Source organism: Telopea speciosissima, chromosome 4 (assembly GCF_018873765.1).
Source record: "Telopea speciosissima isolate NSW1024214 ecotype Mountain lineage chromosome 4, Tspe_v1, whole genome shotgun sequence".
Classification (NCBI taxonomy): Eukaryota; Viridiplantae; Streptophyta; class Magnoliopsida; order Proteales; family Proteaceae; genus Telopea; species Telopea speciosissima.
In genome coordinates, this window is record NC_057919.1 from 23,733,342 (window position 1) to 23,759,639 (window position 26,298).

Below are 26,298 nucleotides of genomic sequence, written 5' to 3' on the forward strand. Positions count from 1 at the left end.
GCGTAGGCCACACTCCCGGACAGAGATCTTTTTCCCAAAATTAATTTACTAATTAATAAACACACACACATACGCACATGTGCACTCAAGGGGTCCATCACTTAAAAATTAAATAAGAGCATCAATATGAATTTAGATCAGAATCAAAATAAAAGAAAATTTATACATGGAAATTATTACTACAATAAGTTCAAAATTGCAGCTTCATGTCAGAGTAATCCAACTCAAAAATTGCTTGGGTTAATGATGTTACAATACACTCAACATGCTCTTCATTTTGAAGATAGTGTCCGGAAACCCAGGAGTAACAGTAGAGCTACAATTGTAAGGGAACTTATAAGCATCCCACCTAGTAGAGCCCAATCAGTAAAACCTAAATTACCTACGCTTCTACCCTCTGTCTGTTGCTTCTCCTTTGATTCTAAGAGATGTCCCTTCATCTTTTCTGCTCCATGGACTTTTCGCCTCCTCAGCAACCACCCAATGACGTTTCTTCTGTTGTGATCTTCCAGCCAAGTGTTGTCTAGTTGGATAGCGCTTTTGCACAAAGTATCCTGTTTTTCACAGCTTTGCATTGCACAAGAACAAGTCTCCTCTAAATCTGAGCTTGGAAGACATTTGTTGGGAATGGATTTGTTTCTGATGGACTTAGTGTCCTCTTTTGTTTGATCAGGAGTCTGAATAACATCAGCAAACACCGACCACCTTCCAACGGATGTGATCTTCACATCAGTCGAAATCCCCAGCATGCTTTCAGGAGCGGCAACAAGCACCTGCACATATCCCTTGGTATGGCCCACCTTGAGCCACAACAGGAAAAAGAAAAGGGGGAAGAATTAAAGGAAACATCAACACAGAGCACACACAATGGGATAAGAATAAAACCCGGGTCCCTAGAAAGCAGAAAACACTTGAATCAACTTAAAATTATTGCAACATCACTGTCATGAGTTAACATGCACAAGCATCTTGTTTGACTCTCTACTAAACTAATTTATCTTTTTCACTCCACTAGTGTGTAAACCAAGGCACTCCTTGGCCAAATTCACCAAAAGAAACCGGAAAAGCACTTCTGGCGACTATTCTGGATGGACTAAGCACTCCTTCACGAAGTCCAAAACTGAATGAGCAGGAAAACACAATGAAGACACTATTGCAGCATAAAAGTCGACCTAAAACTTATAGGCCTCAAATTTAAACGGTCGTCTTACCAAGTGAACTCCATCAGTGGCAATTTCAGTAATCCATATCTTCTCCACTTGGCCTTCCATTCCTTGATAAGGAGAGAATGATTCAAAAACAGAAGTTAACTCACGACTCCGCTTCTTAACTACATTACTTGGAACTTTCTTCATCCTTGCAGCAGGAGTGCCTGGATCCACAATAGAATAATGACAAATGAAATACCTACATTTAACATATCAAACACACTAAACATAGGGTCCTACCAGCACCAACATAAGTTTTGAATATATCATTTATTACTAGTAGGATCTAATCAATCAATCCATTTTACAAAATCAAGGCAACGAATAAATCAACATTTGGTACCACGTATTGGTTATTTGGCTGAAATTGAACACCTCCCTTTAGAGTGGATTACTGACATAGGAACATCACTCTGGTACCATATAATGGTTTACCCAGTATCTTTGTAGGAAATAAAGGCTTCTAGCATTTGTTATTAATACGATCTAATCAATCAATCTATTCAACAATAGAATGCTTCCAATAAGGTAGGTAACACCTCACAGTTTACTACTAGTAGGATCTCATCAATCTAAATTAAAAAAAAAAGCATTAAATAAATTAGGCTTTTATTTTTCAGGATTGTACTGAAAAAGCATATGGCGACAGCTGCGCCCTTGTATCAAATCTCTAGCCTCAAAACACCTCCCTTCAGAATTTATTACTATCAAATTACTTTCGTATCTGAGATTTTCTGTACAACCCAATATTATGTAGGAGACATGAAAACATTACTTTGGTGGTTTTGGTACCCAGTAGTTTTTTTCCCCTTCTAGGAAAGGCATTAAAGCAAAGGTTTGCCTTCTAATATACCATTCATTATTAGTAGAATCTAATCAATCAATTTAACAAAATCAAGGCATTCAATAAATTAGACTTTCATTAGTAAGATGTTGTGTAGATGTCTATGTTGAGAGCCTTTGTACTAAAATCTGTATCTTCCAAACTCAAACACCTTCCTTTACAATTTGCTACTTGTAGGATCTCATCCATGGTTGTCAAGGTGGCAAGGCGACCCAAGGCGGTGGAGGGGTGCCTAAGTGCTTAGGCGACAAGGCACCCAAGTATTATTTTTCATTTCCCTTCTTTTCTAACATTATTTACCTTATATCATCAAAAATCAACATTAAGCCACATCAAGTCATAAAAAATCAACATTAAGCCATATCTAGTCATAAAAAATCAACATTAAGTCACATCAAGTCATCAAAAATCAATATTAAGCCACATCTAGTCATCAAAAATCAATATAGAGAAGACAGCAGAACTGAAGAAACAAGCTATTGGAAGTTTAAAACAATCAAAACATACATTTGGTTCATACAATTCTTGGAATTGGACATTGTCCTGGTACACCTAGTCACACATTTGGTTTATACTGTTCTTAGAAAATATGATCTTATCTATAAATAATTAAACTGCTCTCAACTTAGAGAAATGTTTTGTTCTCTAAGAAGTTTGACTGGTCAAATGGTTTTATTTTTACATGAGATTTTTTGTATTAGGTGGAACACAAAACCAGCATTCCAACAAATCCAAGATTGCTTAAATCTGATTTATATTGAAAGAGTTATGTTCCGGTTAAACTTTATTTGATGTGCGTGAATGCTGTCGAAATCGCTTTGAATGAAAACTATTTTTTTATATATCAAAATAAATGAATATTTTACTGCACTTTTGGTTTTTAGCTATGTTTTACCATATTAAGATTTATGGAATTTTTAGATTTGAGAAAATATCTGGCATTAAAAAGTGGAAAATTTCACCTACTGCCAAAAATCCATTTTTTGTTCTTAAACTGGGGGGTTGACTTTTTATCCTTTTGGAATTTGATTTTTTAACTATTTTTATTGGATCAAATGGGGGGGGGGGGGGGTATTTGCTTATTTATAAATAATATCTTAAGTAAATGAAATTAAATGATGTTTGGCATAAATAAGGGTCTAAGGGCCTAAGGCGTTCAATACCACTAAGGCGGCAGTCGCTTAGGCCCCCAAAAATCCGCTTGGACGCCTAGGCGGTGCCTAATCGACGCCTTGACAACTATGATCTCATCAATCAGCCTACTTAATCAAGGCATTTAATAAGTTATATTTTTAGTTACTATAGCTGTGATGTAGAAGTAAATGTTGATGTGCTAGCAGTTGGGCCTTGTACAGGGTTAAAAGAAAGAACTTTATTTTTTTTTCTCCTTTAGGTAGTGGACGTTGAAATTTCTGATATTCCACTTTGTAAAGATTAAGTCTAGGTGTACTCACGGTTTTAAGTCTCTTAACGTATCCATCGATACTAACTGATACGTATCTTATTTTTAGGGTACCGATACGATACGACACGATACTGTAGACACCTCTACAGATACGATACCTAAAAAAAGTATCAACTGTATAGGGTCGATACGTGACCCAATATGGTTGATACTGATTGATACACTTGATACATCTCTTATAAACTATATTTTACATACTACTTATTTATAGTGATTTATGCTTCAAAATTGTATTTCACATGTATCCTAAATATTTCCGTCTTCGATACAATACTATACGTCTCTTAAATCACCCTTCCCATACGATACCCGATACCGATACTTTAAACCTTGGGTGTACTGGGTACTCCCTTAAAGATGAAGTGTAGGTGTGCATGTAGTGGTGAAAAGTCTTAATCAGAGGGTGCAACTTGGATTGAACCAAATAAAGTGCAATGGGAGCCAACCCCATTTCAGCTGTCTGGCTAGGGTTTCCAGTCAGGGTTTTGGTTAGATTCAGAAATGCAAGCCCACTATCAGACAACTGGGTTAGGGTTAAGAGTTTGGCTTCAGTTTGGACTCACCCAACCGAACCTATAATGTGTCACATCATAACTGTTAAAGGTTACTCACAACAGGGGGAGTGTCCCGATCGTGAGTTATCTTGAGTTGTAGAGTTTAGGTTTGTGTCTAAGTTGAGTCTTTAGTTTAGTTGTCAGCAATTAGTATTAGTGATTATTTTCCTTAGTTATTTCCTTGTATTAGATTGTAATTAGGTGTCGGAGTTTTAGTCTTAGGAGGTTTCGTACTAAGACTACTTAGCTGATTTATAAATAAAGGACAAAGCCACGATAGGAGACACTAAATCCTATCATGGCAGGTTGGATTCTATTCTGTTGCTCTCTCTCCTCTCCTCTCTCTTCACTGTCGCAGGTACTGGTTTCAGGTCCTGGTTTCGTTACAATAGAGAAACAATACAATACAATATATTACAACTGCTGATTTGTTATCATCTACAAATGCACTTTTATAACTAAGCATAAAATCTGATTTTTTTATGTCGTAACCTACAGTTCCCCCCCCCCTCTTTTGGTGCGTCAATGTTTACCACTTTTGATACCAATAAATTGGTTATATTACTTTTCTTGCTGTAAAACTATACATTTTGTTCAAGAACTGAACTTTGTCCCTTTGTTTTCTTGACAAGTAACACTATTGATAAGAAGAAACAGCTAGTATTATAACAACAACATTAGGCCCTCAGCCAAGAAACACAAGCAATACAGCTAGAAATTTATACTCCCATCAATAAAATTTTCCACCCTCTGTTTATCCATCCGCTTCATTTCAAACTTCATCCAACCTCGAATTCATTACTTCTATTTCCCCTTCTTTTGTCCCTAAATCTCAAATTATTTTCTTTTTTTCCCAGAACTTTTTTTTCTAGTTTTGTACCTTACCCTTATCTAATGCTGGTTGGAAGACACGGATCAGGAGAGTCAAAAACACGAACACAAGGAGAAAGACATCGCAACGGATTTAACGTGACTCTTCAAGGACACGGGGTAATTGCAACTCTTCAAGGATGCAAGGTAACTTTCCAAGGTTACGAAGGAGAACACTTCAAGGTTCTAAAATACTCAATGGAGTAAACTTCATTAATCAATTCTTCACTTCCGAATGAGCATAGCTCTTACATATTTAAAGAGAAAATAAACCTAATTCTAATCTCTAAGACTGCTAAATCCTACGGCTAAGATTAATTGCAAATTACATCAAAAGAAAATTCAAAATATCAAAGTAAATCCTAATTAAAGCTAGAAATCATAATAATTAAGAAATACAAAACTAAATTAAAAAACCGTCTCTCTCTCTCTCTCTCTCTTCTTTCTTCAAATTCATCCAAGGCTGTCCATGTGGCATAAGTGTTTAAATTGTGTTTCCTTGTGAAATTCGTTCAAGCATGGCCTTGTGTATATTCCATTCCTAAAATATAGGAGAAGGGGTTCCAACTTCTTGTTCCACGGTTATCCTCTTTCTAGAATTAGATTTCCAAAATAATAGCAATCTCCTCCTCTAAAATAGGAAACTGTAATCCCTTTAGCAATCGGTCAATCTCCTCTAAAATAGGAAAATATATCTCTTTAACAATCTCTAGCTGTCCCTCAAAAATAGGAAAGTGATTCTTGTAGCAATCCGTTGAGGGGAAGGAATCCTTTCTCAACGGGCCTGCATCACTATCTCTATTGATAAATTCTACAGCTTATTACATGTACTCTCAGATGATACTCTATAGATTTTATTTTGGGCCACTGCCACAGGATTTGTTCTTCTTTAAATATCCTACATCAACCTTACTCTTACTGTCATATTAACAATATAACATAGTTCGAAAACTCGTAGTCGAGACTCTTAAGATCTTACTGAGATCTAGGCAAGACAGTGCTTTTTTTCGTTTTGTTGTTGTTTCGGTGGGCAAATGGCCATTGTTGGCTCCAAAACTTTAAGGGAAGCTTCTTTTAGGCTTAATAAACATAAATCTTCAAATTGGAAAAAAAAAAACACCGAATTTGATGTTTTGGATTTGCACCCTTGTTTGGCAATAAAGGCCGAACCCTTAATGTAATATTACCTTTTCTACACATTGTTTGAATGATAGGAGACATAATTGGCAAGTAAAACAAGTAAATTATGCAATAATGGATGAAGACACGTAATATTGAATAATTATTTAAGAAATAGTTAAAGACTTAAAGTTTCTAATACAAACTCCTCCACGTGAAGTGTTCACAATGCATATTACATAGACACCCAACAGTGAACAATAAATTAGTCATACACACCCTACTTCACTAGTCTTCCATGTCCCAACTCCCAACAATACAATCGATCTCTTCGTAGTGATATGGCAATCCCCAGTAGTGTATCCCTGTATTGAGTGATGATGTGGCCAAAAAGTCAAGAAACAAGGTTTCCCCCCTTCTCTGTCGAGTTACTATGAAATTTTGAAGTGTGCTCTCGAGTTGGTGCTTTTTTTATAGGGTAAATTACAGATCACCCCCTGGTTTTCAATCAAAGCTCAGATCACCCCCTGCTTTTTGAAAAAACTCAAATCAGTCCTTCTACAGTAACGGTGTTAGTCTGCTGTTAGTTCTTGGTGTGAAAGGATTATTTTACCCTTGTGCTAAAACATTAGAATGAAATTTACAATACTACCCTCTCCATCTCTCCTCTATCTCTCTCTCTTGTAACTCTCGGAGGTGGATTTCTCAGGTGAAGTCACTGCGAGACGACCATTCTTCTATTCTCGTTTCTGAAATCTTTCTGTTTGATCCCTCCTTCGATTAACAGATTCTGATTCGGAAATTGAAAATCTTTCACTGGATCTGTAGCCTGAGTTTACTCCAACGGTTGTTTCTGCTGTTATTAGTTAACCCATCAATCCATAATGCCCAGACGTAAAATTTCCAAGATTCGAAACCCTCTAAAAAAAGAGAATCTTTAAACTTTATTAAAGAAGGGATTGGATCAGTGATTTTCAAATTGCAGGAGAATCCGTCCTTTTCATCTTTATAAAAGTCTACCTTTTTCTGATTCAAAGTTTTCTATAAAACCTACCAAATTGCCCATCGATTGATCCTCTTGTGTCAAATTTTTCACGCTGGGATCAACTCGAAGCCATGATTCGGCGGATCGTGTCTGCCACCAACCTCTAATTTCGAATTAGAAGTCCTTCAAAAGCTGTTGGACTTTGGGAATCCAGGTACTCCCTCAACAAGCACAATTTCTTGGATGTCCATCTTCTTCAACCCTGCATCTTCCAAGGCCTTTTCACTGGATCCATTGTCTTCTTGAACAAATCCATGTTTAGCTCCTCGAATCTTGCCCTCATTAATGACTCAGAAATATCAACCCCATCAAAGAGGGACTCAATCTCAACCGGAACCTAGTGTTGGCTACTCAATGCCCTCATCAATGGAGGACTGGGTTTTTAGAGTGGAAAACTTTAAAAGCATCTAATCGCCGTTACTGGAAGGATTTAATTCTACTTTCTTAACTGCATCCAACACCTTGATTCTCCAACTCCCAGTGAACTACATCCACTAACCCTAGCCAAATAAGGAAAACAAATGTGCAAAATTGAGAGCTCGAGAAGCAGAACAGTAAAGACTGAAGTAGAGATATCATCTCAGGTTGCACTGTTTCAGTAGATTCCGAGTTCTAGCAGTTTGTACTCAACCCAACAACATTACAGGTAACAGGGAAGAAAAAGGGAAAATGTCGCTGGAGAGAGAGAGAGAGAGAGGTCACAAGACCTTGTACCAATCCGGCACAATTCAAATGTCCACTGTTGAAATAGCCTGTACTGCAGGGATTGCTCTGTTTTTTGACAAAAATGGCACCCGAACGTCTCACGAGACTACGAATGGGGGAAAGAAAGAACAGACAAATGAGAGAAGAAATAAATAAAAGAAAAAGCTTGGGAAAAGCTCAAAATCCGTGAAAAAAAAATAATCAGAAATGCACTCTGATCTCGTCGAATAAAAGTCAGACTATCAGTTAATTGTATACACTTAACGGAGTGAACTTAGTAGTAATAAATTCTTAACGTCAGAGGGTGTCCGTGATATTTTGAATATTTTTGGGGTGTGTGGCTTTAGGCCTAAATACAGGGAGTGTCCGTGAAATTTACCCTTATTTTTTTCTCAGTGGCAAGAAACTACAGTGGAGAAAAAGAGATGGCAATTACAGACAATTGAAGCTACAATACACATCAATGACTTGACTCAAACTAGGAGTGGAAAAATAAAAGCCAAAGGAAACTAACCGGGTCTGGGATAGAACTGTGAAATATGAACTTGAGGGAACTTGTACTCATTAATCAGGCTGACTGTTTGGGCAAAGTCTTCATCCGTTTCACCTGAGAAGCCAAGACATGAGCATCCTTTTTAGTGCAGGGGAATGCAATAACAGCCATGAGTTTCTAACCAACTGAAAGAACTTTAGATATTTTGAAAATATACTGCACTAGCAAAGAGTACACGTTTAAGGGAAAGAGGAGAAAAAAGACCAAGCAGAGAGAGCTTAAAATGTAACCGTTTCAATAGGCAGGTAAAAAATTTGAGATATGGACACTAACCAGGGAATCCACATATGATATCAGTTGCAATCTGCATCCCAGGTACAAGTTGAGAGAGAGTATTTACTACAGTTCTGAACTCACCCACATTGTATTCCCGATTCATTGCCTGGTAAAAGATCAATAAGAAGATGAGCATGCAGCCAAACCACCAGCGTCTTACATCCATAGATCAAATATGGCCAGACCAAATGCCTCCAAAGCAAGATAATCATATGATTCTCCACTTACACTCAAAACAGAGTCGCTGCCAGATTGGACAGGTACATGTAAAAATGAATATACACATGGGTGACAAAGAATTTTGGCTATGTCTTTCAAGTGTTCAAGAATAAAAGGAGGATTAGTCATCCCAATCCGAAGCATTGTGCTTCTATCAGGTGGAAGTTCTGCAACTATAGCATTCAGTAAAATTGGAAGATTAACCCCAATATCACGACCTGTAAGATTATCCAAATTGAGAGGAGTTAGACAAGATTAAATACAGATAGCACTTGTCTGTCAGATATATTTAAGAGGAGAATTAGTTCAATAAGTGAAAATATAACATCAGAACATTTGATTTTATCAATTATTATGCTCAAGAAAATTGTAACGATCTACTACGCAGCATTAGTGGAAAAATTATGAAATTATCCATACATAAAAAAACTACAGGTGGTCGGTACTGGTCATACAACATAAAATCAACAGGAAAGGTTTAAAAGTCATTCAAATCTGGGAGCTCTTGTCAGGAGCTCCCAACTAAGAGGACCATTTCAAGGAGAATTTTTTTATTAAAACAGCTAACTGAAACCTTCTCCTTTTTTTTTTTTTGGAGGGGGGGGGGGGTGGTTGGTTTCTAGGGTGTGAACTTTAACCAAGAAAGCATTCAAAGGAGAATAATTAAGACTCTTGAAACTTGTTATTTCATTATAATTAAATCTAGCTATGTCAACTTGTAAACAGGATCTCCAGCACCAAAGATAGAGAAAGAGAAGCAACACTTCTACTATGTACTGTTGTTATTGGCAACGTGTAAATAACAACAGTAACGAAAATCATTATAAAGTACCATATGCTCCAGTGTCTTCACTGCTTAACCATATCTCCTTCACCCCATCAGTTATAACAGTTCGTATACGGTCTACCTGCACAATTTGAATCATTAAATAGCATAGCCACAAAAATGAAATCAATTACCATTAGACCAAATCTATCGGTACTTACAAGGCTGTCCACAGTGTAGCTACCTAAATGTCCACGAGCATGTTTCGTCTTGCAATATGTGCAAGCACCTAAACAACCAACATTAATCGGAAGAATCTCAATAAACTTGTTCTTTCTCACCTGTCGGAAGAACCACAATACATTAAACTCTCCTTAAATAAATAAACATAATCAACATCAAAATCATAGAAAAAAAAAACCAACTAATAAACTTAAGGTAAAAGTATAAGAAAAGAACATAAGTATTGATGTGGCTAAATAAGAAAACTGCAGGAGATTTATAAGCCATACCTTTGGAAGATCAAGTGCTGGCAAAGTCTTCCGAGTCAAAAGCCGGACCTCATGACCTTTTAGGGTCTCCTCCACAACTTCAACCACACGGTCAATTTGTTGTACCCCAACTATACTAACCCCTTCAAGCTCCTTCAAATCTCGACTCCCTTGAGGCACACATCCAGCCACCACCAGCGGTTTTTTTGCGCTTTTACATTTTGATATTAGTGTGTCCATGGCAGACTGGCTAGGAGATTTTACCGTGCATCTGTATAGGAAAAATATGCATTAAGATGACAATGATATGAAAGCAAATACAAGATCAAGCTTGAAAACTTGAGATTCTAGACTTCTAGTATTATCACTTGAATGATCATGTTTAAACTTGGTTAAAACATCGAAACTATTTTATCCTAGACAACATTAGAAGTTCAACACCAAATTCATATATAATGAAATTATTGAGATATACATCCAAATATCTCTGACAAACACACAAATAATGATTTTAAACCAAGCAGGTGTCAGACACAGTTCTCACTGTTTGACTGATTACATACATCTTACATAAAATTGCAAGGTCAATATTCAATAATTCACCAATCAAGCTGATCATGATCATTGTGATTTAATGAAATAATTTGTGTATATGGCTGTATGTACAACTTTATCCCTTAAAAAACAAGAAATTATTGCATCCTATCACATGCAGACACAGGATGCTGCCAATCAGTCCAGCAGTCCCAATGCCCATAGACTAGAGGATAGACTCACGAGTGCATGTGATACAGATAAATCACAAATGGGCTTATCTTAGTAGAAATTCTTTGGTTAGGAGTGGGATTTCTGTGGCTTCAAATACCTGTGAGTCCCTCCACCTAATAGACTAGTATTTTGGTTGGAATCTAACACGGTATCAGGGCAGGTATCCAATCATGCTGTAGGTTCCGAACCTCCCTCCGTTATCTTTCCACATCTAGGGTTTATTCTGATCTGCCTACACGTGAGGGGGAGTGTTAGGATCCCACATTAGTTAGGAGTGGGAATTCCGTGTTTTCATAAACCTGTGAGTCCCTCCACCTAATAGGCTAGTCTTTGGGTTGGAATCTGACAGACTCACAGACATAACCTGGGTTGGGTAGCAATTTGAATCCAGCTTTCATTCTAAATTTATGTTCTTTTGGAGTCCTAGTTTGAGGAGGTGTGTCAATACCAGTCTGTTTTGACTATTCCAAGTAGTAGTTTGGGTTTCAAGTCAGTTTAGGATTGTTAGAGAGTCGGTTTTTGAAATCTGTATATAAATGTAGTGGCCTAAGCCTCAGATATGAACTTTTGAAATATATTCAGTTAAGTTTTTTAATGGATTTCCAAACTTCTGGCAGAAAGAATTCTAACAAAAGGAGAGAAAAACAACAGGATCACAGGAAATAGGAAAGATTCGGAAACTGAGAAAATTCAATCACTTCAGCAAGACAAATCATATAGGTCTGAAGCTACAGTTGAAGAGTTAATTAAGTAGTTAGAATAGGCCTGCAAAGTTTGAACTTTTAGTTTCTGATATCGAAACAGTAGTCTTCTGAGGAATCCTACCGTCACTGGGAAAACTGAAAGTAAAAAAACAGAGTTGAAGCAACTAACCAGCAGAATCAGAAAAAAAAATTTCAAAACTTCAGAGAGAACTAAACCAGAACAATAATGAAGCAAACTGTTCTCAAGTCTAGCAGAAGCAGAATAAGCAAACAGATCTGGAAATTGACAGAACAATATAGCCATAGTGATGCAGTTAGGCGTAAGTTTAATTAGGGATAATAATGTAATTTTCTTTTCTTTTATCTTTATCTTGTTAGAGAGTCATAGAGTTAGAATTAGAGTCCAATTATGTTTCAGTTTCAAGATGGGAATAGGACTGAATACTCTTCTTGTAAGCATCGTGAGATTCAGAATGAATTGAAAGAAATTGGATTTCGCTACCTGTGTGGTATGTTGCGTAGCTTGCTGACCAACCATGCGTTCCTCTAACATCTCTCCCCTTTCCCTTCCCAGGTATTTCTTTCTTCTCCTTCTTCGTCTTTTCCATTCTCCTTCTATTTCTTCTTTTCTTCTATTACTATTCCTTGTTCTAGTTCCAGGCAGAACCCTGTCTTTCCTGTCCAACAGTTATTGAGATCTACATACTATATGTGCTTCATTACTCATAATTTCCTAAATTCCAACATAATTTTCTTCTATTACTATTCCTTCTCCTTCTCTCTCTCTCTCTCTCTCTCTCTCTCTCTCTCACAGCACTGCCACCATCTCTCCTCACCGGAAAGCACCGCCACCACCACCCTTCCGCCTTCTCGCACAATGAGCCACACCGCCTTCCGCCTCTCTCTTTCCCTTTTCTCACAGTTCTTCTCTTGGAACCGTGAGTTGTTTTTCACCCTTGGTGGTGACTTTCTCTTTCCCACAAAGGGTTGCTTTTGTGTGATTCCTATGATTTAATCCAGATCTGATGGTTTATTCTCAGATCCGATTTTTTTGTTCTTTATGCCATTTTTTCTTCCTTGTGGCATGCTTTGGTGATTTCTTCTGGTGCCCTTTGTTTGCCCAGTTGTTTTTGAGATTATCTGTTTCAGATGGAGGGAACAGATATGTCAACGACTTCAACCCTATCTCCTGCTTTGGATGGAAGAAACAACCGTCATGAATTTTCTACCATTCCTGTGTGCTCTGTCAAGCTTGATGGGAGTAACTATTTGATGTGGCCGAAGTCCTGCTTCCTTTCTATTTGTTCCCGTGGATTTTCTAAATAGCTCACGGGAGACTTGGAGGTGCCTACAACTGGTGATGCTGCTCAGGAGAAGTGGTGTTCTGACAATTCTCTTGTTATGGCCTTTCTGTTGAATTTGATGCAACCCTAAATTGCTAGGGGTTACTTGTTACTCAATAATGCTGCCCAGATCTGGCAGGCTGCAAAGGAAACCTATTCCCAGGTTGGGAATGCTGCCCAGGTGTATGAATTGAAGCAGAAAATTAGTGGTTCCAAGCAGAAGAAGATGACTCTCTCCCAGTACTATTCTGAGTTACGAGGTATATGGTAGGAACTCGATTTTTATGAAGACTATCATCCCATTTGTCCTGGAGATGCTTCTGCTTTCAAGAAACGGGAAGATCGAAACTGTGTATATGAGTTCTTGGCTGACCTAAATGTTGAGTTTGATCCGATTAGGGCTCATGTCTTGAATTGCGAACCATTTCCCACATTGACCAAAGCCTATTCTTTGGTTCAGTCCGAGGACAGTCGCCGTGTTGCCACGTTACAGCCAACTTCTCAAGAGAGGTCTGCCTTGTTTTCCGGTTCTCAACCTCGTGGAGGAAGCTCTTCCAGTTGATCAGGAGATTATATCCAGACTATGAAGGAAGTCCTGAAGTGTGATTATTGTGGTAAGGAGCGTCACACCAAAAAGCATTGTTGGAAGTTTCATGGGTGTCCTGAGTTTGGTTACAGGTCATGGCCGTAGGCATGGTGGCTCTAATGGTGGCTGTGGGACTCCATCTCTGGCTCACCACATGGAGACTACTACTACTGAGAGTTCTGCTAGTTCAACTGATTCGCCTTTTTCCCAGGAGCAGCTAACTATGCTTCGCAACATGATGACCCAGCTTTCTACTCCATCTGTTGCACCGACTGCCTCTTTGCCAATTCACTCTGAGTCTCATTCTACCCACTCAGGTATTTATTTTAATCCTCCTAGTACCTCGATGGTATTCGTTCCTTGGATAATCAATTTGGGTGCTACAGACCATATAACTCGTTCTCCCAACCATTTTTCCCAATATTCTCCATCATCTCTGTAGGATACAAATAGAACAATGTTGATCACACCTTGTCCATCAAGCAGAATGGAGATGAGGTTACTCTTCTCATAGTCTATGTCGATGACATAGTGGTGACTGGCAATGATGCAGATTAAGTCTCTCACCTAAAGACATTCTTGGGCCGAGAATTCGAATTCAAGGACCTAGGATAGCTCAAGTACTTTCTTGGGTTTTAAGTTGTCCGTTCTCCTAAAGGCATCTTCCTCTCCCAAAGGAGATATGTTCTAGACTTAATTTCAGAGATTGGTTTGTTAGGATGTCACCCATGTGACACCCCTTTGGAGGCTACTACTCGACTACAAGAGAAGGATGGTGATCCAGTTGATAAGGGGCGCTATCAAAGGTAGGTGGGAAAACTGATCTATCTCTCCCACACAAGACCAGACATTGCATTTGCTGTTAGTTTGGTCAGTCAGTTCATGCATGATCCCTACTCCAGCCATACGGTTGTTGTTCTTCGTATTCTCCACTATTTGAAGTCAGCTCCAGGGAAGGGGATTCTCGTATCTCTACATGATCATCTCCGCATTGAGGCTTACATAGATGCTGATTGGGGTGGTAACCCTAACAAAAAGTCCACTTCAGGCTATTGTACCTTTGTCGGAGGTAACCTTGTCACATGGCGAAGTAAAAAGCAAAATGTGGTGGCTAGGTCCAGTGCTGAAGCAGAATTCCGCGCCATGGCCCAGGACATATGTGAACTATTATGGCTTCAAAGTTTGCTCCAGGATATTGGTGGTTATGTTCATCATCCAATTATGTTGTACTGTGACAACAAAGCGGCAATCAGCATTGCTCACAATCCAGTGCAACATGATCGTACAAAGCATGTGGAGATCGACAAACACTTCATCAAGGAAAAGTTAGAAAGTGGGCAGATCTGTATACCCTTTGTGAAGTCAGGAGATCAACTTGCAGATGTCTTCACTAAAGGGCTAAGTGGAAAGTTGTTTCATCCTAGTTTAGTCAAGTTGGGTATGCATGATATATATGCACCAACTTGAGGGGGAGTGTTAAGTTATGAAACCCAATAAGGGTACTTTGGGCATTTCCTTCGTTATTTTGTTTCTTTATTTCTCTCCTTAGCTATCATAGTTGGCTATGGAGGGTATACTTGTAATTATGTCCTAATTATATATACAGGGGCTGCGGAGAGTCGCAACCATAGTACGAAATCTCAATCGGGATCTCGAATATTTCGAGTATCTCGACCTAACCGAAATGAAACAGTAGCTCGAATAAAAAAAATGTAAAAACTCGGTCGAAATTTCGTCCATCTCGCGATATCTGGAGACAAAATCAAAATCTCGCGAGATATCGAGATTCCTTTTTCAAAAGTAGCTTTATAAATACCAAAACTCGTTAGTCTCGGTCGAACTTAACAAGCTTTGGTTTTTTGAGTTTTTTTCTCCTTGTTCTTCATCCTTTCACTTCTCCTTGCTGATTCTTGCACTGGTCTTCGAATCTTCGCCGCATCTATGCCGGAGAACACATCATTAGCACATTTGTGAAGCTTTTTCACTATTTCAGGTAAAACCAATTTCTCCAAAAATGCTTTTTTGAAAGAAGCATGATCAATACTTGTTTGTTTGTGATGAAATTAATATATGTTAGACACCGGAGGCCGATCTACAACCTCACGGTGTCGAAATTTGTTTCTATATATATATTATTTATTTATTTATTTTTTTTCTGCTTCAAAATTTTGATTTTCTTACAATAAGAATGTAAAAAAAATAGGGGATATGTACGTTGTATGGTGATCAATTATATATCTTCTCCATCCATTCCCAGTTTTGAGTACGACTCTCATTTACAGGGATGTAGTGGATCATCTTTTGTAGATGACATCTTTTCCTACCCAACCCACCAGCTGTACCCGTACATGCTCCAAGAGGCGTCATATCATAGTGGATCAGTGGGTAGTACTTCTTCACTTATTGGTGACCCAGATCCTAGGATAGGTTACCTTCAGCATGTTGATGCAATCTACATGGCCACTGTGGATGACTACACTCGTTTCTTCTCTCATACTATTACGTGGCATTCATTTGTCCTACAGTCGGAGAACAATGCACGTCGGCTCCATCGGACTATGAGTGGGGTCGATCCTGGACGTCGGAGTAGTTATTATTAGAATATTTGTAAACATTTGAGTCACTAGATGACTACTTGACTTGTATTGGACTATTGGGGATATTGTCATATTGATATCATCTTCTTAACTTGTTATTTACTTATTGTACATAATATTATGACTTATGAGTCATTCACTTTATGTTTCCAACTTCCAAATCAATTTACTTGTTTAAATTACTTATTAATCATTAATTTATTATGTGCTCTAGTACTTAAAGTCTTAAACAATGTGTATGTGTAATTAACTAAGTTATACATTAGGATTCGACCGTACATTGCCAATCAATGGTGCAAATCCAAAACACCACTTTGGGTGACTATTTTTGCAATTTGAACATTTAAATGTGTTTATATAACCTAAAATAGGGTTTCCATGAACTTTCAAGCCTTAACTTGGCCTAAAACCCACCCAAATGACCTACCGAAACATAACCGAAAAATGCAAAATTTCGACCGAAATATCCGAAATTTCGGATATTTCAGTCAGCCCGAAACACCGAAACGAAACGAGTTTTCGAACTATAGTCACAACTCACTCAAGTCATTCTCGCATTCTCTCATTCTCCGTTTAGCTAACACTACGCCTCACCAAGAATCCACCAGGTAACATCACTGAATCCACAGCATCAAATTCAGAGAACTAAATATGTATTTCTTCAAAACATGCGGACGGCCTGTAGGCCAGTACACTAATTTATAGCTACTCATCTAGACCCAATCAGGTTTGATTAAGGAACAATAAGAAGTCAAACCTGATCAGGTAAGGGGGAAAAAATAAAATAAAAAACTAACTCAACCTCTTCCAATTGACCAGCTATGGAAGAGGTCTAAACTGACTATACAAAGTTTAGATAATAAACAGGACTAAAATAAAATAATCTTAACCCAACCTAACTAATGATAAGAATTACAATAAAAAAATTAAAGAAAATTTAGCTGCTAAAAGACCCCACGAATTGGACTATTGACTAGATAAGCTTATCAGATGAGATTCCTGCTATAATCTGGAATCTTATCTCAAAAGCAGAAATTGAACAGGAGTAGGAGCCACAGGCTGTCCTGATAGTCAGATCTACTGTCAGATTGTCTATCATGGCTGGTTGTCGTGGCTGAAGCTTCTTTCTTTTCTGGCACTGCCGCAGGAACTTAGTGATGCAGTAGCACTTCCTTGGGCCGAAACTAACCTGTTTGGGAGCCCAGACAAGTTGCACAGTTCAAGACCATTAGACTCCATAAACTGAAAGTTCAAACTGAAACTCAGATCTGGTTCCTTGCTCTACCACTGGGTTCAATTGCAGACCTTATCTTCCTCTTAATCTTTATTGCTTGTGTTTGGTATTGAATGAAATCAAGGGGGTAGGGGATTATGAACCTTATCTTACAATTAGCTTAGGCCTTGTAACAAGTAGTTGGGATCCATGTAGCCGACCCCATTTAGTTGGGAAAAGGCTGAGTTGTTGTTGTTGTTGTTGTTGTTGGCCAGTCCAGTCAATTGCACTCAAAGATTGACTCCTACGGGTGGCAACTGGAAATCATCAAAATTACCTCCTTCACAATAGTCTTTTCTTATGTTTCAAACACCACAGGGATTTGGAAACCCAAAAAAAAAAAAAAAAACGTTTGTGAAAGATGCATTATAAAAATAGAAAGGTTCACTCTTACGTATTAATCAGCCAAAGGTCTGCCTCTTCAGGGTTGTCACTCAATGTATATCCAAAAGCTGAAAGCTGACCAGCCATGTACTCACTGTCACTCTGTGATAAAATCATATGACATCAGCCGATTAATTCACCATAGTGAAAACTATGTCTATAGTAGAAGTCTGAAATGGTAAACAAATTATATCCAGCAAATATATGGTTTGGCTGACATACTAAACCTAAATAAGCATAAAAGGTAGACAAAAGACAATCATTTTACCACTTGGTAGGACGGAATAACTCATTGCTGCTCAATTTAATACATAAAAATGATTCATTCCACAAAAAAGTTTAGTTGACAGTTTATTTTTTTTCTTTCTCAAGCTTGCATAAATTTTCATCTGGTACAAAATCTAGTGAGAATTTCTTGAGAAATTCATGATATTTTAGCGTCAATGATCAATCAAAAATAAATAGAAATCCTTAGGTCTACATACAAAATGTTACTAATTGTTCAAAGAAAAATAAAAACCTTTCAATAGATTACATATAATTGCTTCTTCTATCCCTCTTACTCTTCACCATAGTCTTGATACCTTCTAGTATGCTATCTAAAGCAAGCACCTGAGAGGATTAATTGCAGTGGGAAGAGAGAGTTTAGTTGCAAACCTCCGATTTGCTGATAATAACATTGCAACTTGAGAGGCAAAAGAGTATCAGATGCATTTTATAGATAATTTCAAACAACAAACAGGCAAAAATAAAATTGATAATGAAAAAGTTTAAGAAGAGAATTATGGGGTAGAAAAGAACTAAAATAAGGTTGGTAGAAAAATCACTCTGATTACATCCACTATGGCCAGTCTTGCAGTATATTAATGTTCCACACTTAAGGCGAACGCCAACATCTATGCAAAAATAGAGGGGCACCAACAGAAACTCCCATGATAAACTGGAAGCAAAAGGACCTCGTTAATTGTGAAACTGTACGTAAACTAATTCAAAGAGGTGGCTCAAGGATGATAATGTAGTCCTAGATAGGTAGGAGACCTACTAGGAACCAGGTAAATCAGAGTTTTTAACAATGCTGGCCAAATGGGACAGAATAGATAAACTAGGGCAGAATTAGGGTTAGGGTTAGGGTTTTGAGCTAGGGTTTTATTTGGTAATGATGTGCAGGTTTTTAGGAGTCTATTAATGTAAGTTTGGTTTGATTTGGATGAAATTGGAAATCTAGGGTTTCGGGTTAGAGGCCTTGTAAAAATTGGGTGTTTTTAGAATCTGGGGTTTAGAGATGGAATCTAGGGAAAGTGAGCTGGTCGAGTGTTAATGGCAGTATGGGGAGTGAGATGAAAATAAAAAGATCAGATTTTGATGGGTGGTTAGGTCTAGGTTGAAGTTAGGGCCGTAGGACTTAATTAGGGTTTAAGGGATTATAACTTTAAGACTGCAATGGAGAATTGAAATTAGGGTTGTTGTCGAGTAAAGTATGAAGGTTGTGGATGAAGTTTAATGATGATTGATGGAGGGAATAAGGATGCTGGTTTGATGATCTGAATTGGATCGATGGGGAAGGTAGATTTAGGTTAGAGGATGAGAAGTAGAAGGGAATAACTGAAATTAAGATAGCTTACTGGTTTGAAGAGATCCCCAAGAACAGCAGCTTGAGCAATTGTGAGAAAACCTCCCGATCTTCACGATGCAAGGAGTCGCAGGAGTCCACCCACCCTATCCACCTTGAGATCCACAAGGAGCAACAACAGCAACAAAGGCAACAAGCATAAAGCTGAATTTTTATTAATCAAAATTCGTATTCAATGCTGGCCTCCCTTACAAACTTATATAGAAGACTCAAAAATAGACTTAGACACTAAAAAGGAAAGGCCTGGCTAGTTAGGTCTGAACAGGTTTTAGGTTGTTTTAGGTTCTACAGAGAAGAGGGGGAATTAGGGTTTAGACGATTGGATAGGGCTGTAACTGAACTAGGGTTTAGGGAATTCAAATAAAAACAAAAGGGGGGCTGTAGGGTAGGCTGTAGAGAATTAGGAGAAGGGTGATTGCTGAAATTGTAAAGTACTTACTTGAACACTGATCTTCAATGGTAGCAGCTTTGAAGATGAACAATGGGGTCTCCCAATCTTCACGATGCAAGGAGATAAGTAGCAACCCACCCACCCTATCCACCTTGAGATCCACAAGGATGCATACTCACAAGGAGCAACAGCAGCAACAAAGGTAGCAAGCATAAAGCTGAGTTTTTATTAATCAAAATTCGTATTCAATGCTGGCCTCCCTTACAAACTTATATAGAAGACTCACAAATAGAATTAGGCACTAAAAAGGAAAGGCCTAACCCTATCCTTAATCTATTAGGTAACTTAAACTGACTAAGAAACTGAAAATAGATTCAAAATAGAGTCCTAATCCAGCCCAACTAAACAACGTAAAGAAAAATTAATAAAATCACTTACATTGAACCACTGGTTCAAACCAGTTTTGGACCAGTTCAATTTAAAACATTAAAAAGATGAAAATAAACTAAGTATAGGACTAATCCCGTATGCAACCTATGTACCCATATTTGAGGCCCATTAAAGTGGTCTATTACATAGAAAACCCATGGGATCAAAGGCCCAACATGTATATAACCCAACCCTAGACTTATTCCTAATAAAAGAAGCCCAATTTGGTGATAAATCTGCATCAGATGAGAAGCATGAGGAAGAAGAATGAAGTACTGCCTGTCACATGGCTATTAAGGTTTCCAGCTGGATCCAACAGCTTATGGCACTAAATCACAAGGTCAGAGTATGGGTATCCAGAAAGGGACAGGCTTTAAATCCAGCTACTCAGCTAGATGACTAACCATATATTTCCTTGGAAAAAAATTGTCTACAACTTTGGTGGAAAGATTCATAAGATGTGATAGGGCCATGTGGGTGATGCAGGAGCACCTTGGGATACCCGATGGAGGTTCCATATCTTTTCTTATGTAAGCAGGGAAAAAATTTGTAATTCATCGAATTATGTAGTTTTTATTTTACAACTGTAAAGGGGGTGTTAGCAGGTCCTAGGATGTTTTGGTAGGAACCATTAGGATTTGATAGTTAGATGTCTGAAGTCTTCTTTTAGTAGGTCACTTTATTGTAGTTGGGAGTCTACTAAGTTAATTTAAACTTATTACGAAAGTTAATCCTTAGCATAATTTATTTATTGTTTTGGGTTTCTATACATATGTAACAAACCCCGCCTCCATGATTTATGGATTTGATTGGAATGAATTGATTTGCTTTTTTGTTGTTGCCATTGATGGCTGACGGGTTCTCTCCCTCCCTCTTCTCTTTTTTTCTTATTTCTCCCTCATTTTCCATTCTCTCATGAGCAGGTTCTCTCTCTCATCCACACTTTAAGAGACCTCCCCTCACTTTCTTTTTATCTTTTCTCTCTCCTTTCCCACGGTTGATGATATTCTTTCCCTATTTCTTCTCTCTTCTATTGATTTGTTCAGTTTTAGATCTTATTTTTAAGGAGGCTTTTATCTCCTTCATTCCCATCCCAACTTCTTTATTCTCCCCAATTTTTCTCTCATGATATTATCATTTTCCTTACCTTTACTACTATTAACCTCTCTCTCTCTCTCCTCTCAATTGTGCCACGTCAATCTCTATTAGTTGGTCTAATTAAATTATATTTTATATCTGAAAATTATCTTGGTAGTTATTCAGTTGATATCTGAACGTTAATTTGAGATCAGATATGGCCCACATCTAGCCATTAGATCAGGATCTCTTCACCTTCCATTGGTAGGCCCATTACTCACAGGCCAAGCAGATCCGTCAGATCTGATCGAATCTGCATCAATGAGTTAAGGAGGTCCATGAAATTCTGAAAAGATTTGTCATAGTGTTATCCCACCTCTGACCCATTTCTATGACCTTGTTATGATTAGAGGGTTAACCATTGAGGAGTGTGCAACCCCATCTTGGGGTGATTGGGTATTGGAAGTTCAACTCCCTAAGATCACTGACCTTGATCAGGATCTCTTCACCTTCCATTGGTAGGCCCATTACTCGCAGGCCAAGCAGATCCGTCAGATCTGATCGAATCTGCAGCAATAAGTTAAGGAGGTCCATGAAATTCTGAAAAGCTTTGTCATAGTGTTATCCGACCTCTGACCCATTTCTATGACCTTGTTATGATTAGAGGGTTAACCATTGAGGAGTGTGCAACCCCATCTTGGGGTGATTGGGTATTGGAAGTTCAACTCCCTAAGATCACTGACTTACTACTCCACCTTGAAGATGTGTATCTATCAACCATGGATGAGGACATCTTAAGCTCCAAAAAGAACTTTTTAAGCAAATTTATTTTCTTGGTTCATTACCAAGATGCTGACCTTAATCCTCATACAGTAATTTAAAAGATCCCAAGCCCCCGCCCCGGGGGGGGGGGGGAATGCTTTGGCTATGGGAAGTGACTAGTGAGTCTAATGCAATCCGAGGCTCAAAAACCTAGTTTAGATCACTTGTGGGCCCGCCCAAGGAAATAATCGCCAAAAGATATGATATAATGGCAATTCTGTAAATTATCTCAAGTTTACAAAGGGGAGTGGCAATCTGGTAAATAAAGAGAATCTTGAAGGTCAACTTAGGAAGTCAAAGAAGGAAAATACAGAAAAGGAATTACGAATTAAAGAGTAAGGGCAAACTAGAAATTAAAATAAATAAAGGACATGAGCTGATTTAGAAATAAAGTGGATGGATAATTATGGAAAAGGGATGAAATGGTGACATTTAAAATATTGTCACCATGGGTATTCTTCAACCTCACGACAGGGAGAAGAAAACCAGCAGAAGAGAACTGGTTCAAAAGAAAGTTCTCCCTCACAAGGGTTCCAACTGAACTAAGGCTTTGGGTGTGGATACAACGGAAGATTCTCTGAGACTCAGGCATTAGCAGAACCAACAGATTAGGAAATAAAAGAATAAAAGACCACAACAAAACTTGGTGGAACAACATGAACCAACTCTGTTCAAAGGTCTGGTTCTTTTCATAGAAGCAGTGTTTCAGCCCCAAACTCCACAATCAAAATCGCCTTGGTGTTTGAGAACACAGCACCAATTGGTAGAACCAAAGGTTAAGGAATGAAGGAGATCAACCACAATCGTGGATGACTTTGGGTATACCACTAGAACAAGGAACTAAACGCAGGGATTAAGCAGCTCAGAGGGAAAAGGAAGAAGAAAGGAAAGCATTGAGGCAGAACCAGGGATTCGTACCTGATTGGGGAGAATCGATTTGAGGGAGAAGAAGAGAAGAAAGGTCAAAGTCAGATCGGAACACAGGGAAGAGGGGGAAGAGAGAGGAAGAGAGCACACACCACAAACCACGCAAGCACACAAATCAATTTTCTATTCCATATTCAAAACTGCTCAATCGGTAGGATTACATGCATATAAATAAGATAAAAATCCTCACTAGTTTCTAAAACAAAGATAGAACTCAACTAGGAAACTAACACTAAAACATGGAACCCAATCTCCTATGTAATCCTACTTCCCATAAAAATAAAGATTACAAGATAACTCCAAATAAATCCCTAAATATCCTACTGGACCCAAAACCCAATTAGGAATCGGTTCTTTGTGATCTTAAACCGGTCCAGTCAAGTATCTGCATCAGAGTCGTAAGAGATTCAACACTTCTAAGATGTTGCAAAGGAAGAAAATCAGGTTTTTGGACAGCTTGGCAAGCCAGTGAAGAGAGAATGAACTTACCTGATGATGTTTCTGTAAACCACCTTTTCTTTCACTGCTCTTACTAAGGATGTCTACCAATTTCTTTCCCCTTTTCAGACATCCTCCTAATAATATTCAGTTTTTGGACTGCTTGGCAAGCCAGTGAAGCCACTTTGATGTAGGAAGCACAGAAGCATCGCACAAGTAGCATGCCAAAACACTAATTTCCTTTTAATTCTAAGGTTTATTCCAAGCACAAATTAGCCCAAACTGGAGGCTAGACCACAAGAGCAGCACAGAAAGAGCAACAACTCTACTTCAATTAATTAAAGCAAACACTATACACCATCCCCCCCTGCCTTCGTAAGGGTTAGAATGTTTACAGATTTAGAGTAATACCTTAGTTTCATTGCATTTATTTTTAGAATTTGCTAAGTATCCATAGCCAACTAAGTTGCTACTAACGTATGTAAAACTCATTCTATGATTTTGAACCAAATACTCAAACTAACAGCTAGTAAGTCAATAAAGATCTATTTACTTTATGATTTGATCACAATCCAAAGATAAAACTCAACCTATGACTTTGAACCAAATACTCAAAACTAACAGCTAATAAGCCAATAAAGATCTATTATATAATCTTACTGTATGATTCGATCACAATCTGAAGATATCATGGCTTCTTTCATAGACTAATTCATGGGATGCCCTTAAGATGCTTGCTTGTGGGCTGCAGTGAGATAATGCTATCAGCTCCTTCAATCTTCCCAGGTATTTTGTCATCCTTCCCTTGAGGTGTCTATCAAGCTCAATTTGATTGATGCTCCATGGGGAACCAAATCTTGAAATTGGTGAGGACAACTGCCTAGCGCAGTTGGTGGAGTGTGGTGTGTAAAAGCCCACCGTACCAGGAGGTCTCAGGTTCGAGCCTCCTGGTTCTCAGCTTCCCTCTCCCCCTTAGAATAGAATACCTATCAAAAAAAATCTTGAAATTGGAGGGTTTACAGATAGCACAAGGACCATCATTTAGATGTTTACTGGCCCTACATAGAAAGTGGACACAGTTTGGATGGAGGTCAATTCAATGTTATTTTGTTTGAAATCCCAATTTCCTTGAACCTTGTTATTGGCTGGTTGACCTCTCAGTTTGGTGTGTCTTGGAGAGTTTCTCATCTGTTTAGAGACAGCCATCACCTTCCACAATTAACATTCATCCAGGTGGATCTCCAGGTCTAACAACCTTCTTGCCGAAAGTCTTGCCAAGGATAATGCTTCAGGGGAGTGGATGGCTTTTGGAGCTGCCTAGAACCATTGGATCGACTTTCTGTTTCTGTCTGTGTTGTAGTAGACCATTGTCTTCCTAATGTACTTATTCTCCCCTTTTCCCTTTTCCAATAATATTTTCGCTAATGGGGGATGCTTATGATCCATTTGTTTCAATGGAACATGTTTACAGCTTTTTCCTCCACCCCAACCCCCTTGGTGAAGGCAGGAGTCGATTCTAGGTAATGGCAACAACATGCCATTGCCCTTACCAGCTGAGCTAGGTGGCAACTTCAATTTTACAGGAGTGGTCTTAAAAGCACAAGGCAACTATAATTAATGAAAAGAACAAACTATTATACTGAAAAGTAATACAGAATTTGAAAAGAAAAAGTGGTTGTGTCTAGCTCAATATAAAATTGACCCATGAAGGACAAGACGCCCATCATATGATTGGATTCTTTTCCTCAATGTCCTATGTTAAAATATGCTTCGCTCTAATGTAAAGATAACAGGACAAGTGGCAAAAAGGTTTCGAATAGCATCCGCTACTGTAAGTTTATTTTCTGGGAAATATTTCCTGTTGAAAGTTGAAACAAATGGAGTCTCGGTGAAATTAGGGAGGCCCTATTGAGTTCCCTGAACCTTTTTTGCTTAATAAGAACTGAAGAAAAGCCCTAGAAATGTGCAAATAATTTAGCTTCCTATTGTAATATTGGGATTCTCCTAAGGAGTTCCCATTGTGTCCAATGAATTTCCTGCTTCTTCTAGAGGTTTTAAGCAGGATACAGCACATTGTATACCTACCCACATCTAATTCTGTCCATAGTTACGAAACTTATATTTCTAGCACAAAATATAAAAAAACAAATAAATATACATCCATTGAAAATGATGATATGTTTTATTTAATCTGTCTCTCCCTAATTTGGTTGATGGCGATTGAAAATCAGTGGGACTAAAAAACACTCATAATCTGCATATGCTTTTATTATTGTGTAATTGTTATTTCGAGAACTACGATTCAACGAAACATGAATAGAAGGAACCATCAACCTACATGAAGAAGAGGGAAATGTGGAAGGGAGGAAATGAAAAAAAAGAAATATAAAAAGAAACTTGCCTGATTATGTGAACACCCAAATGTCTTTATATAAATGGTCTGCAAAATCGAAACAAGAGAAACATAAATACACAAAAAATTATTTAAAAACAAAAAAAAGCCATTGAGGAAGCATAGAAAGAATCAGGAGACCTGGGTGCCTGGAATTTTACGTGAGGGAATGGAAGAACGGTCTTGGACTTGAGGGGTCTTTCTCTTGGGCTTCACTCCCACGGCCATCACTGGCAAGCGGAAGCCAGGTGGGGCTCCTCCTTCACTCCCAACTAATAGGTCTTCTATGTCCTCCATTCTCCTGAACCAGTTTCAACCTTCGACTTCTGTTCTGTCTGCAACACCCTCCACACTGGAAATAACTAACAGCTAAAATCGTTGCTTCATGAGCTGATCTCAATTTCCTGCAGCCGAAATGCAGA

The 26,298-nt window shown here is 38.2% G+C and overlaps 1 protein-coding gene across 1 annotated transcript; it reads right to left on the reverse strand.

Annotated features, from left to right (window-relative positions):
* Window positions 1-116: 116 nt before the first annotated feature.
* Window positions 117-26,298, reverse strand: LOC122659867 (threonylcarbamoyladenosine tRNA methylthiotransferase). The gene is made up of 11 exons (XM_043855012.1): window positions 26,018-26,298; window positions 25,886-25,924; window positions 17,781-17,872; window positions 10,137-10,386; window positions 9,846-9,965; window positions 9,691-9,766; window positions 8,868-9,076; window positions 8,637-8,745; window positions 8,325-8,417; window positions 1,212-1,372; window positions 117-800 (listed from the first exon to the last, which is right to left on the reverse strand). Exons 1-11 carry the CDS (start codon window positions 26,171-26,173, stop codon window positions 273-275), a joined length of 1,833 nt encoding a protein of 610 aa, XP_043710947.1. The 5' UTR covers window positions 26,174-26,298; the 3' UTR covers window positions 117-272.

Bases quoted from the DNA above. Each gene is read 5' to 3' on its own strand.
- LOC122659867 (XM_043855012.1), bottom strand. From the start codon at position 26,173: ATGGAGGACATAGAAGACCTATTAGTTGGGAGTGAAGGAGGAGCCCCA. The intron at 8,746-8,867 runs GTAAGTGGAGAA...ATCTTTTACCAG, and splicing joins GCAGCGACTCTGTTTTGAGT to GCAATGAATCGGGAATACAA. The intron at 1,373-8,324 runs GTTAGTTTCCTT...TTGTGGATCCAG, and splicing joins ACAGTTCTATCCCAGACCCG to GCACTCCTGCTGCAAGGATG.